Below are 15975 nucleotides of genomic sequence, written 5' to 3'. Positions count from 1 at the left end.
CCTGCCCCATAAACCTGGCAAAGTTCGTCACATGCCGGTTTGGTTTATAAAAAGACAATAGCATTAGTGACGGGTTTTTTGTATGTTTTATCTCCTCCCAGTTAAAGCGCGATAACTACTTGTCTTAAGATCAGTGGCGTTTAGTACTTTGTTATCTAGAGTGCTGGATACTGAAGTGGTAATGGGAGTTTTCCCCATTCAAATCGGTCAAGTAGAGAAAACCAGGTTTAAAAATGATAGGATGACAACCCAGTTTTTTAAGGAGAGAGTGAGGTAGGGGGGGGAGGGCTAATATGGAGCGAACAAGTATCCTTTCAGATGGCTAGGTCTTATGCAGCAGATTACTTCTATGTTGGAATTCCGTTGGCCCTATTCCATTGCGCACATTAGTAATTTGCTATACTGAGCAAACCAGTATGGTGTAAGCTGTGATCACACAGATCAAAAATAACAATCAGTAGTTGGCAAACAATTTTTATATCAACATATATAAAATGTGATGGCGTGTTTGGGCGGTAGAGCGCTCGAAAATCTGGAGTCGGGTATCAGGCACGAATCTGTAGGCCACCCTGCTCTAATGAGTATCAGTTACGGTAGGAAAAGTAAAGACGGCTATGTATAGAAATGATCACACTATCGGTATATATACCGATGTCACAGAAATAGATTAACTCTACTTCATCTGCACTATGGACCGACAAGGTCCAAAAGTGTAACTTACTTGTTTAAAACACAAATGACATTTTAAAAATAATAAAAGTTATACTACTAATCTCATTAAATAGACCAAGTTCTTGGAGTGATTTTAACATAAAAAGTAGAACATCTAGGTACGATAAAACATCTAGGTATTATTTCGCAATGTCGAACTTGCAAGACCAGGTGAACTGCAGCAGAAAGGCCAACACAATTAATCTTGGTGACTAAAGACTTGATGATCAGTACTAAAGGGCCACAACCAATGTTGTTGACTTGATATCATCGCCACATGAATCACTGATAACGGTTCTTGTTGTGTGGAGCAAGGGTGATAATCTAAGCTCAACGGGAACTTTACGGGAGAGTGGTAACTTTGTATTTTGAGAGTCGGGAAATTGGGGGTGGAGGTGATGGTCTTTAGGTATAGGTAGTGACAAATGCAATTAGGAACGGCTTAACTCCTTAATGCCTGAATTATGTTCTAAGCGTGTAAAAAAATATTTGTGCTGATTTTCTCTCATCATACTGACACTGAATTTGAGGTATATTAATGTTTTGAAATTCGGACATATTTTTTAAGCTAATTACGGTATGTCGCGAATTCGCGACAACAGGCACTAATGGACAAAACGATAATTTTTTTTTTTTAGTCCGGGTCATTTTACTATTTTCACTGTCACCTGTTTCTCTAAATATCCACGTACAAACAGTAGAATATCACAAACTAAACACATGGACATGCAAGGATATGTAGACTCACTTGCACAATTCATGAAAACTAAAGTTTAGTAGCTCAAGCATAGAGTTACATAAATCTGCTGCACCTGCTCACTGACTAACTCTTATGAATGGTTACTTTGAAGCCTTGCTATCGTGGTTCTACTACACCTCAGTAACACACTACATACGAAAGGACTTCCTTAAATGTGTATATCTATAGTTGTCCATAGTTACGACCTTTTCATGAACTCCTATTCAAGGTCAACTAATAAAGACGCATATTTCTCATTTGACCTATATTTGCTATACACACAAAGCACCTGAACAAATACTGTCAAATAATGACAGTGTTCAGCCATTGTATATTCGTCCATGCTTAATGCAGCTGCTGTGGGTACTCAGTGCCACTGCTATTGTTGATTGTACTCAATATTTCTGATTTTGGTACTACATGCTACTGCTATTGTACTCGAGTGACACTGCTATGGATTACCAATGACAGTGCTGTAGCTACACATTGCCACTGCTATGGGTGCTAAGTGTAAAGCCATGTTTACTGAGTGCTGATGTTGTGGCTCTAAGTGTTAATGCAGTCGGTTCTTTGTGTCACTGCTGTGGGTACTCAGCACTGGCGCTGTTGGTAATCGATAATATTGCTATGGGTACTCAGTCTTAGCAATGAGTACTCAGTATCACTGCTGTGGGTACTAAGTGCTGAATCCGTGAATGCTCAGTGTAAATGATGTTGGTACTGAGTGCTGAAGATATTGGTACTCGATAACACTGCTGTCGGTACTAAATGCTAGTATAATACCACTAGGTTCCCAGTGAGATGCGCACACAGAAAAAAGCGCACACAGAAAAAAAGCGCACACAGAAAAAAGCGCACACAGAAAAAAGCGCACACAGAAAAAAACGCACACAGAAAAAAGCGCACACAGAAAAAAGCGCACACAGAAAAAAGCAACAAACGTCAAAATATCCAATCTAGGCCATATTCCGAGCACCAGATAAAGGTGTTACAACATGACCTAGCCTTGACTTAGACCTTACATCACTAGTGTACCGGCGTGACCAACCGCTACCCTGCAACTACAGCACTATTTAAACTAAACCCTTTACAGAAAACAACAGACTCTTCGCTCTACCCGAAAGTGAAGACCAGGTAGGCTTATGTATACATGTCAGATTTTCTTTAATGACAAAGTGTCTTGAGGAGACACTGTCCTAAAGACACGATTTCTCAATTACAATATGTCTTAATGGCGAAATGTCTTAAGAAAAACTTGAAGACAAATAGTCTTAAAGACAAACTGTTTTAGAATACAAATTGTCTTTATGACGAAATGTGTGTAGGATGAGGCTGATTAACAACAGTATTTAGATAGCCCTCAGCTCTCGCAGTTTCAATTTACTCTTACTCGCAACATCGCTTTGATTTACGTCGGTTCATGCAGAAAAGGAACAGATGCGTAAAATTCGTACAAGTATCAGTTTCAGGAAAAATGACCAAAATAAAATATTCGAAAATAAATCTTTATATTTGTTTACATAAATGTGTTTGGTGTAATATTTTAGAACATTTATTTCAGTAACCGAGAATGTGTAATTATACCATGACCTCAGCCAGTAACGTTGTAATACTACAACTATATTGCAGAGAGATGATGCTGTACTGTGTTGTGTTGTTCACCACCGTGGTGACGTTATGTCATGGGCTGTACGTTCCCCCCGCACCCCGTGCTGATGGTAAGTACTTACTTACTTAATCCTCATCACTCCCTGTGGAGTATAGGGCAGCAACAAATCTCCGCCATTCCACCCTATCCTGGGCGAGCCACTTTAGTTCATGCCATGTTTTGCCAGTAGCCTGTACTTCTTCTTCCATCTCCCTCCTCCATGTTCCCAGTGGTCTTCCTCTATTTCTCTTTCCGGGTGGGTTCCACTTCAGCGCCATGTTGGGGAGTCTTTTTTTGCTCATGCGTAGGACACGGCCCAGCCATCTCCATCTCCTCGTTCGAACGTCTGAGACAATGTCGTTTAATCCTGTCCTTCGCCATATTTCCTTGTTCGGGACTTTGTCGTCCCACTTTATCCTGAGGATGCGTTGGAGGGATCTTCTTTCAAAGCCTCTGAGTCGGCTCTCTCCTTTCTTGTTTAGTTTCCATGACTCTGCAGCATAGAGGAGTACAGAACGTACATTTGACTTATAGATCCTTATTTTAGTTCTCTGCTGCAGTGAGGATGATTTCCAGACCTTAGCGAGTCTGTTGAAAGCTTGTGCTGCCATTGCTATTCTGGTGGCAATTTCTTTCTCCATGCTGCCATTTGCTGATATATAGCTGCCGAGGTACTCAAAGTCTTCGACCTCTTCTAGCTCTGCTCCATTCGCAAAGGTCTTGAGAGCACTTTTGGTTTTTATTTTCATTAGCTTGGTTTTTCCGGAGTTTATCTTTAGCACAACGCTTTTGGCAATTTGCTCTATTCTTGTGGTTTTTGCTTGGATGTCTTTTTGGGCATGTGAAAGTAAAGCCAAGTCATCAGCAAAGTCACAGTCCTCTAGGTGGTTGGTAAGTTCCCAAACAATTCCTCTTGGCTTATCCTCAGTGGCTCTTCTCATAATCCAGTCGATTACTACCAAAAAGATGACAGGTGAGATGACACAGCCCTGTCTGACCCCTGTTTTTACCTTGAACCATTCACTTTGCTGATTTTCGTGTCGCACACAGCATTGGTTATCATAGTACATGTCCTTAAGTATGTTTATGACTTTTCCTGGAAAGCCATATAACTCTAGTATCTTCCATAATGATGGATGGTGGATGCTATCCAATGCTTTCTCGAAATCTATGTAGTTGATGTAGAGAGACGAATTCCACTCCAGTGACTGTTCCACTATAGTGCGCAAGACAAATATTTGGTCGTTACATGACCTGTTGGCCCTGAAGCCAGCTTGTTCTTCACGAAGGATCCCATCAATTCCTTTCCTCATTCTTTGTAATAGGACTCTGCAGAAGACTTTTCCTGGTACTGACAGAAAAGATTAATGCCTCTCCAGTTCTCACAAACATTAAGGTCGCCCTTTTTGGGTAATTTGATAATGATTCCCCGTTTCCAAGAATCTGGGACTTTTTCTTCATTCCATACTTTATTAAAGATCCCTGATAGAGTTTCTGCACCTATTTTCGGGTCTGCCTTTAGCATCACAGCAGTGATTCTGTCCTCTCCTGGAGCCTTATTGCTTTTTGTTTTTTGGATAGCTTCTATTATTTCTTGTTCTAGGATGGGTCCTCTATACATTTCAAAATGTATGTTCATGTCAGTGAAGTCAGCAGTTTCTTCTGGGTCTGGTCTGTTTAGGGTCTCTTCGAAGTATTCAGCCCATCTTTTCAATTGATGTTTCTCCGTTGTAAGAACTTTCCCGTTTTTGTCCTTGATAGTAGATGATCTATTTGCTATTCCTCCCGTTAGAGTCCTGATAATCTTGTAGACTGTTCTGCTATCTCCCTTATCAGCTGCAGCCTGTGCTTCTGTGGCCATTGTGTCTACATAGTTCCTTTTATCCTTCCTAGCATTCCTTTTTACCTCTTTTTGCAGTCTTCTATATTCTACATCGTTCCGTAGCCTGCTTTCCATGGTTCCAGGTAGTGTTTTGATTTTGGCTTCTCTTCTCTTTTCAATGAGATTCCAAGTATCGTTTGAGATCCATTCCTTCCTTTGTTTGTTCCTGTGTCCTAGTATGCATTGGCTTGTTTTCGTGTATACATCCAGGATCTTCTCGCATTGAGTGTTGGTGTCCTCTTCTGGTAGGTTCTCGAGTAGACTAAATCTATTTTTTTAGTTCAATTGCGAAGTTTGCCTTAATGGTGGGATTTTTTAGTTTAGCTGAGTCAAATAGCTGGTGGTTTACTTTCCTGTCGACTCTCTTAAGCTTAAGTTGTAGTTTGCACAAGACTAGATAATGGTCGCTACCCACGTCAGCTCCTCTTATTGCCTTTACATCCCTCATGGATTTTCTCCACTTTTTATTTATAGCAATGTGATCGATTTGATTGCTGGTTCGTTTATCTGGGGATATCCATGTGGATTTGTGCATTTCTTTGTGCTGAAATAAGCTGCCACCTATAGCCAGACCATTTTCTAAGCAAATCTCTCTAAATCTTTGGCCGTTGTTGTTTGCCTCTCCCAGCCCCTCCTTACCCATACAGAGCTCGTATCCTTGGTTACTGGCTCCTATTTTTGCATTCATGTCTCCCATGACCACAAGAATGTCATGTTGTGGAGTCCTGTTGATTTGATCTTGTAGAGTGTGGTAGAACATGTCTGTGTCTTCATCCTTTGCTTGTTCTGTCGGGGCGTAGAATCTGGCTCTAAGAATGCGAGAATTGATTGGTTCCCACCCTATTAGACTTTTCCTTGATATTTTATCCATGATAATACCAACTCCTTCCTGGTGTTGGTTATCAGATCTCCCAGAATAGATTATAGTTTCTCCTGACCCGAGTGTAGTCAGGCCTGAGTCTGTTCATCTCATTTCTCTTATACCCAAGATGTTGATCTTGACATTTCCTTGACCACTTGAGCTGTTTTGCTAGTTTCGTACATGGTACACACATTCCAAGCTCCTATTCGTGTAATAATTTTGGGGGTTACTAAGGACTGTTTCAGAGTAGAGACTTCCTTGCGGCTTTCACCTAGACTCGTCATATCAGGCAAAGCTGCCTCGGTCCTCGGTTGCTCTCCCATGATGGTTTGATTTAGATCTGTTGCCGTTTCTGTAGCGTTTTTGTTTTTACATGGTGGGTTGCTAGCCCAAACCCAAAACCCTCCTCCTTTCCCATTCTGGACTTGGGACCAGACAATGGCGGAGTTGATGGTAAGTATGTGTGGACTTAATGTGGTTAAACGTACCGTGCGGGACATTTCAAGTGTGAATTGGGACATATAAAGTGTTATATGGGACAACATGTCATATAAAAACATGTTAAGTTATATGGGACAGGTAGAATGTTATATGTGACATGTAATGTATTATATGGGGAAAAGTTTTACTATATAAGACATCTTATTTGTTATATGGGACATATCATGTGTTTTATGGGCTATGTAAATCGTTATATGATATATGTAAAGGGCTATATTGACCGTGTCGTGTATACAAACTGCCCAACAATCAATTACACGAGATTTTGTAAAGAGTTATACGATTGTTAGAGCGATTATGCAGTGATTTACCAGTATCCGCCCCCCCCCCTCAAAAATTTTAGCCCCCCCCCCCCCTCCCCGAAAATTTAAGCTCCCTCTCTCAGAGAAAAAAGTAATGAAGAAACACTGAATCAAACAAAGGGCTGTGTTTTGATCTGAAGTCTTCGTCAGATTAACACTAACAAACTCATCTTATGTGATTGACAGGACCGCTGGCGACAGACACATACAACTACCACGAAGTTCTAGACGACAACTACCATCTGTACTGGAACTTCAACTCTACACACATCTTGTTCAAGGCCCAGGTCAGGACTAATGGTAGGTTCTAATGGTAGGTTCTAATTGTAGGTTCTAATGGTAGGTTCTAATGGTAGGTTCTAATGGTAGGTTCTAATGGTAAGTTCTAATGGTAGGTTTTCTTGTCAAGACTATTACAAGGTTTTGTTTTCTTATTGTGAATCAAGTGTGATGGGACGGAGTTAAATTTAATGGTCGTCTTTTGGTAAAGCTAAACTCCAAAATACTTTCGCATATATTTTTAAAATTTAACAGTAGATGTTTTAGCTTGACAAGCAACCCCCCCCCTACACACACAGTCAAGAGTAAGTAACTTAACATTTTAAGAATCGACTACTAGAATCTAAATCCAACTTAATTGACTCGACTACTAGAATCTAAATCCAACTTAATTGACTCGACTATTAGAACCTAAATCCAACTTAATTGACTCGACTACTAGAATCTAAATCTAACTTAATTGACTCGACTACTAGAACCGAAATCTAACTTAATTGACTCGACTACTAGAACCTAAATCTAACTTAATCATGCCGTCCCAATGACTAAAAATAAACCACAGCATCTGATTGTATTTTCGCTTTCTCAGGCTACATTGGTTTCGGGATTTCCCCAAACGGCGCCATGACACACTCTGACGTCGTCATTGGCTGGGTGAAAGATGGACAATCCCATTTTGCTGTAAGTTTGCATGCATATATATATATATATATATATATATATATATATATATATATATATATATATATATATATATATATATATATATATATATATATATATATATATATAAGCGGCTAGGTAGTGTGTCAGTCCGTCATTGCTATGGATTTTGGAACCATAACAATAACCATCGTACCATGCATTGATTTTAAACTGCACCACATTACTTATTACAAATCAATAGACAAGGGTTTGTTTATATAACGACTAAAAATTTTTGTATAGTTGACAAAGCTTTTACTCTTTTGGATAACGTGAAGAAAATATTAAATAAACGTACATTGCTAAAATATATTATACCAATCAATGTCAAATACTATTTTTGTTTATATTCCTGGAAAAATTTATACATTTTAATTACAGTAGGGTCGAAAAAACTAATAAATTAAATTATTTTATAATTTAGCCAGGGGAGGTAATTATGAAATTCAATTCACTCTCAATAATTTAAGTTATTTTTTTTTATTACTATCGCATTGATTATTTTATGTTCAGGTTCATAGTTAAGACAGAAAAATGTTAAGATTATTTATATTATTTTCTAATTAGTTTATATATCTCAAAATCACTATTTGTTTTTGTTTTTTGTTTTTTTCCGTGTTATTAAAACGGATGGTGAAAGTAGACTTTTAGAGAATGCTGGAAAAGCTCTCTCTGGGCTCGGATGCCTAGGAAAGCGTTATGCTATTTTGCGTTTGTGTTTGCATTGCGTTTGTGTTTGTGTTGTGTTTGTATTGCGTTTGTGTTGTGTTTGTGTTTGTGGTGTGTTGTGTTTGTGTTGTGTTGTGTTAAGTTTGTGTTGTGTTTGTGTTGTGTTTGTGTTTGTGTTGTGTTTGTGTTGTGTTTGTGTTGTGTTTGTGTTGTGTTGTGTTTGTGTTGTGTTTGTGTTGTGTTTGTGTTGTGTTTGTGGTGTGTGTGTGTGTTGTTTTGTGTTATGTTTTGTGTGTGTTTCTGTTCTGTTGTATTGTTATGTGTTTATGTTGTATTTCTGTTGTGTTGTGTTTGTGCTGTGTTGTGCTGTGTTTGTGTTGTATTTGTGTTGTGTTTGTTTTGTGTTTGTGTTGGGTATACATCTAGTATATATATATATATATATATATATATATATATATATATATATATATATATATATATATATATATATATATATATATATATATATATATATATATGAGTGTGTATATATATATGAAGAATGGAAATAATACAGTTTATCTTTATGAATCTCTAACTTATGGCATCAATGTGAAACTAACATTTGTGTATTCGTGTCCCAGGACCGTCACGCCGAAGGAAACTTCTTGCCTGCTATTGATGCCATCCAGGACTGGAGTCTGGTCTCAGCTGCTGAATCTGGGGAATACACGACCTTGATCTTTGTCAGGAAACTCGTCACTTGTGACCCTGATGACCTGCCCATCACTGTACGTACTTGTGACACTTTTCTTTCACTATGAGTTTCTATGAATATGGTGCTGTAAATATGGGTTTTTGCCACTATGGGCTTTCTGCGAGTATGGGTTTTTGTAACTACAGGTTTTTATGAACAGGGTCTTACTGTAACTATGGGCTTATTGTGACTGTTGATAAACCGCTTCTAAGTGAAACGTATAATGATGAGCTTTCTGAGAATTAGGTTTTAAATTTTAGTTAAAGGTATATTATTTTTAAAAAAGAAATAGAGAGAAAACATTTATATATAATGTATGTATAACACGACTTCCACAGAACGGCACTACCCGGGTTATTTTTAGCTACAACCCGAACGACCCAGCCTCCGATACCACGGTCATGTACCACGGGTCGTCCAGACGAGGCGTCAAGTCCATTTTGATGCTGGACCCGCCTTCAAGCGAGGCCAACCAGAAACCACTGCCCGATGACGTTGTGACCTTTGACTTCATGAATAATAATGTTCGTAATTTATCAAGTCTTTAAACATGTGTTTTCAATTAAGTTCTTTGAGACTATACAGTTATCTCATTTTGAGTTTTGTATAGTTAGGATCGGGTTGAGTGTAACCCGTTACTAAAAGAATTTTAAATAATTAATTTTAATTATTAATAATTTCAGTTTACCGTACCAGCCAAGGACACCTACTACAGGTGTACGATTGTCAAATTACCTGACCTGGGTGGGAAACACCACATGTTCAAGGTAAGAACTTTTAATAGTTGTTGCCCTTGAATACGATTCTTCTCAATCATTGACCGCAGGAAGCTTTGACCAGGCAGTCAAGATAGAAGTCAAAGATGGACTCGCGTTGTTTAATGTATGAATGTTGTTTTACGTTGTGTGATATTTTATATAAAAATGTTCTTGACACTGTCCAGTACTTGTCTGATGTAAACATGTTCCCACTGTCCAGTACTTGTCTTATGTAAACATGTTGTTTCCACTGTCCAGTACTTGTCTTATGTAAACATGTTCCCACTGTCCAGTACTTGCCTCATGTCAACATGTTCCCACTGTCCAGTACTTGCCTGATGTTCCCACTGTCCAGTACTTGCCTGATGTTAACATGTTCCCACTGTCCAGTACTTGTCTGATGTTAACATGTTCCCACTGTCCAGTACTTGCCTGATGTAAACATGATGTTCCCACTGTCCAGTACTTGCCTGATGTTCCCACTGTCCAGTACTTGTCTGATGTCACCATGTTCCCACTGTCCAGTACTTGCCTGATGTTCCCACTGTCCAGTACTTGCCTGATGTCAACATGTTCCCACTGTCCACTACTTGCCTGATGTAAACATGTTCCCACTGTCCACCACTTGCCTGATGTAAACATGTTCCCACTGTCCACTACTTGCCTGATATAAACATGTTCCCACTGTCCAGTACTTGCCTGATGTAAACATGTTCCCACTGTCCACCACTTGCCTGATGTAAACATGTTCCCACTGTCCAGTACTTGCCTGATGTAAACATGTTCCCACTGTCCAGTACTTGCCTGATGTTCCCACTGTCCAGTACTTGTCTAATGTCAACATGTTCCCACTGTCCACTACTTGCCTGATGTTCCCACTGTCCAGTACTTGCCTCATGTAAACATGTTCCCACTGTCCAGTACTTGCCTCATGTAAACATGTTCCCACTGTCCAGTACTTGCCTCATGTCAACATGTTCCCACTGTCCACTACTTGCCTGATGTTCCCACTGTCCACTACTTGCCTGATGTGAACATGTTGCTTACAGTACGAGCCCATCATCCAGGCCGGCCACGAGCAGCTTGTCCACCACATCCTGGTCTACTACTGCCCGGGGAAGCTGGACGACAAGTTTCTGGACGTCTCCTACATGTGCTATGACGAGACCCCAGACAGGGAGCTGGACAAATGCGAGCCGGTCATGATCTCATGGGCAGTGGGGGGTCGGGTAAGTCATGATCTCATGGACAGTGGGGGGTCGGGTAAGTCATGATCTCATGGACAGTGGGGGTGGGGGGTCGGGTAAGTCATGATCTCATGGACAGTGGGGGGTCGGGTAAGTCATGATCTCGTGGGCTGTGGGGGGTTGGGTAAGTCATGGGCTGTGGGGGGTCGGGTAAGTCATGGGATGTGGGGGATGGGGGGGGGGGGTCGAGTAAGTCGTGATCTCATGGGCAGTGAGGGGGGGGGGGTCGGGTAAGCCATAATCGCATGTGTTGTAGGGGTTGGATTAGTCATGATGTCATGGACAGTAGGGGTTCGGGTAAGAAATGATCTCATGGGCCGTGGGGGGGGGGTCGGGTAAATCATGATCTCATGGGCAATATGGAGGGGATAAGTCATTCATTGGCTGGGGGATGGGGATGTGGTAGTGTAAGTTATAGACCGTCGGGGGTCGGGTAAGTCACGATCTCATGGGCTGTGGGGGGGGGGTCGGGTAAGTCATTCACAGGAAGTTGATGCTGTCTTTCAACATAACACCTCACTCTACATTCTTCTTCTGATAAGATTAGTGCACATTAGGGAATAGTGCTGACCACACTATCCATTCCGATGCCTAGGCCACAAATATAGATGCACTCTAATTTACCTGCCCCGTGGGCCGTCAGGGTCGACCGTGAACCTAATTTTTTTACTCTAATTCCCCAGACTTTCAACTTCCCAGACAATGTAGGTTACTCTCTTGGTGCACCCAATGATCCCGTCTATTTCAGACTCGAAACTCACTACAACAACCCGGATATTAGATCAGGTCAGTTGTTTTGCCTTGTTATAAAATTTAAATAAATAATAAGAAAAATAAAACGAAATTAACATACCGTTTGATAAAAAGTAAAGAATAATTATTTTTACTTTCTCGTATATACGAAGTATAGAGAAAGTCTTGTAATCGTGAAAAAAAAATCGAGATTTTTACAAATCTCGACGTTTTACACCTCACTGATACGGAAAAAACATAATTTTGCAATCTTGTCCGTATGTCTGTGTGTCTGTCTGTGTGTGTGTGTCTGTCTGTGTGTAAACACGATAACTTGAGTACCGTTACAGCTAGGTTGATGAAATTTCATATAGTAGTATTTTATAAAAATCGTAGATCCTGATCAACTTTTGAGCGATTTCCGATAACCGGAAGTGGTACTTTTTCTACTTTGAATTTTTAAAAAGCCTATAACTTGAGAACTATTTCAGATAGATAAATGAAATTCCACTTGTAAGTAAAAGATCTAATTCTCTACCTTCTATCAAATTTTGAGTAATTTCCGTTGACCGAAAGTACTAATTTACGCTATTTCCGATTTCTCAAAAAAAAAAGCACGTAAATTTATAGAGTACTAATAATATTGCATACTATTATGCACATGTTGTTTTGTCGTTCTCGCTTGGTACGCAATTCTTTTTTCTATGAGATTCTATTCTATTTTTAAAAGTTTAAGTAATTAAAAATCATGTATATATTCCACGTTGTATAAGACTATTCGAGAAAGTTTAGGGGAGATCACACCCGGTTTATTTTAAACTATCTATATATATATAATTCTCTTCTGGGAGACGCTAGAAAACAAGCTGTAAACGCGCTCCCTACCACCCCCACCCATACATGGTCTGGTGAGCTGTGGTTCACTCTAAATGTTTACAAACAGAGCCGGGTTTAATGACGACTATTAGGGGCAGATAATTTAGTTTGAAACGATTTTAAACGTAGGGGGGGGGGTAACTAAGTTGAGTTTACTTTACAGGAGGGGGGGGGGGGGGGTTATCGTCCTTAACGAGCTCTTTATAGTGTTTTAAAGAAATATTTTCAGTGGCAGCGTTGGTAGTGTCGAATTCACAAATTATGAATAACTGAAAAGTAGAAAAAACAACAACTAAATAGCGGCGTATGATATGCCGCGGGTCGGCTCGTGAAGCAATAATAGGGCTTGTAAGTCTAAATGAATTTAGGTGTTTTTTTTCTTGATTGAACAACACAAACATTTATATTGAACAAAATATATGATCTTCAATGAATTTAATAGCTATTTAAGTTAGGTTTTAACAGATTAATAGATCTATAGTAAACAAAATATTATGTGATCGACTTCTTTAATACGGTATTGACATTTTGTGACTCTCAGACTTTGTGGACAACTCTGGAATAAGGATCTACTTGACGAAACAGCTGAGGCAGTACGATGCTGGACAGATAATGACAGGGTACACCGTTGACCCTTACCTGCTGATCCCACCTTATGAAAAAAGTTTCATCACCTCTGGGTACTGTTCCACCGAATGTTTAGGAAAGGTATATCACAGTTTATACATCCACAACGTTTGTGTTAAATTATTTCCACTACATGATTTTTACGACTTGTACAATCTTCGATTATAAAACTTTTATTGAAAATGCTCCCAACTTGGTTTCGATCCCAGGGTGTTGGAGATACAGAGATAAAAGTCTTCGCCAACTTCCTACACGCTCACCTTCTGGGGAGGAAAATACGAACACGTCACTTCCGGAATGGCGTGGAGTTACCTACCATCATGGAAGACAACAGCTACGATTTTAACTATCAAGAGACCCGGATGTTGAAGGAGGAGCGAGTGATTAAGAAAGTAATGCGTCGTTTAATCATAATCAGTCCACAGAAATAATCATTCATTATGTATAATCACACCACAGCCATTCATGTCGAAGTATTAATCCACTACAATTCGCTGTCAATGAAACAGCTCCCTTCCTCGCTCTAAAATATTTAAAATATTGTACACTACCAGTTATCTCCCTTCGAGAATGTCCTACAGTAATGTCCCTTTACTCCACTAGGGCGACTTGCTACTAGTCGAGTGCGACTATGACTCTTCTGATCGGACTGCCGTCACTTTTGTAAGTAGTGTGTAGTGCGCAATTGTCCAGTAACATTACAGTTAGTAGGATGTAGTGGGCAGTTGTCCAGTAACATCACAATAAGTAATTTGTAGAAGACAGTAGCCACTTGAAATTACAATAAGAAATTTTTGCAATCTGTTTCACCTTTGAAAACTAAAGTAAGGAACTAATTGCAGTCTAGTACTTCAATGACACCTACTGTGTAAGGGCGTCCATAAAGCACGTCACGCTTGTATTGATAAATATTTAGACTTGCCTAACCATGTGTTACGAGGTGGCTGTAACATTTGACAATTTAAGAAGTTAGACTAGAAAGAAGCTCAAGTTATTTCTGTCGTTTCGAAGATATTAAAGACATAACTAAATTATAACAAAATTTTGATAGTTAAATTTCAGTGTCATCAGAGTTCAAATACTATTCTAAAACGATATATTTACTTTAAAAAACGAAACTTGTAATTTAAAGAAGATGGGTATGCCGAGGTGTCAGATTTTGTGGCGATGTGTGAAATGTGTGTTGACCATTAAAACTAACTGTAGTTTTCTTTTGTATGAAAAAAATCCCGTGAGCAGCAAGTTGTCTACTGTGAAGTTTAATCATATTTTATCTACACGTTGTAGGGTGGTTTGAAGACGACATATGAGATGTGTTTATCTTTCTTGATGTACTATCCCAAGGTTCCCATTTCAAGGTGCTTAACCAGGTACAACAATAAGTCACCTATGGTTTATATATATATATATATATATATATATATATATATATATATATATATATATATATATATATATATATATATATATATATATATATATATATATATATATATTATGCATGCTTGTGCATATGTGCATTTTTTTAAATGTTTGACATGATCTATTTGATTTATAAAACATTTAAGATGTGTATAATGTTGTAATGTTCTGTTGATCTAATGTTAAATATTTCACCAATGTTGTGTATGTGTCACCAAACCTTGTACTGTTGTATGTGTCACCAAACCTTGTACTGTTGTATGTCACTAAACCTTGTACTGTTGTATGTGTCACCAAACCTTGTACTGTTGTATGTCACTAAACCTTGTACTGTTGTATGTGTCACCAAACCTTGTACTGTTGTATGTGTCACTAAGCCTTCTACTGTTGTATGTCACTAAACCTTGTACTGTTGTATGTGACACTAAACCTTGTTCTGTTTTTTATGTCACTAAACCTTGTACTGTTGTATGTCACTAAACATTGCACTGCTGTATGTGTCACTAAACGTTGAACTTCTCTTCAGAACTGACTTCATGGCACCCTTCAATGATGAGAACTACTTCAATCAGATCAACCAAATGGACTGGACTAACGCTACTGTAAGGTCAGAGTTCAAGCGATTGACTGACAGCTTTGGTATGCTTGACACCTGTTTGTTGGAGTTTGCTGGACAAAGCAATGTAATTATATTTTACTTCACTTTGCGCTTTTTTGGACATAAAAACATGTTATTTTGTAAATGTAGCACTTGTGGTATAGCGATATGTATTCTATAAAGTAAAGAGTAACTTTAAAAAGATTATTTTATCTGATAATCAGTATCAGGATTTCTAGATTTTTTTATGTAGGTACATTGAGCCTTTAAATTGTTTTGGGAAGGTGGGATATATATATATATATATATATATATATATATATATATATATATATATATATATATATATATATATATATATTAACATGAAAGTAACTTTATATGCATGAATGTACAGAAACACTATGAAATACTTTTCTTAACTTTTCTTTCAGTACACTTGGAACAAAGCCCCACGACCATCCGTTACTCAAGAATTTCAGCCACCCAACCCGTGCGCGATCTAATCCTGGCTGCACCGGAGCTTGATCTTCTTGACAAACATATTGTTATTTCACAATCCATTTTTTATAAAGTTTTTACGTCTTGGTTCTTTATCATTTTAAACATATATATTTTATAATCTGCATTTTTTATCTCATTTTATATTTGGGAGTTTGACCACAATAAACTACTTTT

At 38.6% G+C, this 15975-nt stretch overlaps 1 protein-coding gene across 1 annotated transcript; it reads left to right on the top strand.

Annotated features, from left to right (window-relative positions):
• Positions 1-2466: 2466 nt before the first annotated feature.
• Positions 2467-15975, top strand: LOC131955758 (DBH-like monooxygenase protein 1). The gene is made up of 15 exons (XM_059320004.1): positions 2467-2584; positions 3080-3168; positions 6832-6945; positions 7514-7605; positions 8925-9071; positions 9376-9561; positions 9721-9804; positions 10845-11024; positions 11726-11828; positions 13192-13358; positions 13487-13669; positions 13881-13940; positions 14565-14647; positions 15226-15382; positions 15732-15975. Exons 2-15 carry the CDS (start codon positions 3084-3086, stop codon positions 15801-15803), a joined length of 1713 nt encoding a protein of 570 aa, XP_059175987.1. The 5' UTR covers positions 2467-2584; positions 3080-3083; the 3' UTR covers positions 15804-15975.

The sequence above is a fragment of the Physella acuta genome, unplaced genomic scaffold, assembly GCF_028476545.2.
Source record: "Physella acuta isolate Inbredline_101_S28 unplaced genomic scaffold, ASM2847654v3 ptg001100l, whole genome shotgun sequence".
NCBI classification, from domain to species: Eukaryota; Metazoa; Mollusca; class Gastropoda; family Physidae; genus Physella; species Physella acuta.
This window is presented reverse-complemented; position numbering and strand designations above follow the sequence as displayed.

Coding starts and splice junctions, on each gene's coding strand:
- LOC131955758 (XM_059320004.1), top strand. CDS start 3,084: ATGATGCTGTACTGTGTTGTGTTGTTCACCACCGTGGTGACGTTATGT. Junction 11,829..13,191: donor CAACCCGGATATTAGATCAG/GTCAGTTGTTTT, acceptor TGTGACTCTCAG/ACTTTGTGGACAACTCTGGA. Junction 13,670..13,880: donor AGGAGCGAGTGATTAAGAAA/GTAATGCGTCGT, acceptor TTACTCCACTAG/GGCGACTTGCTACTAGTCGA.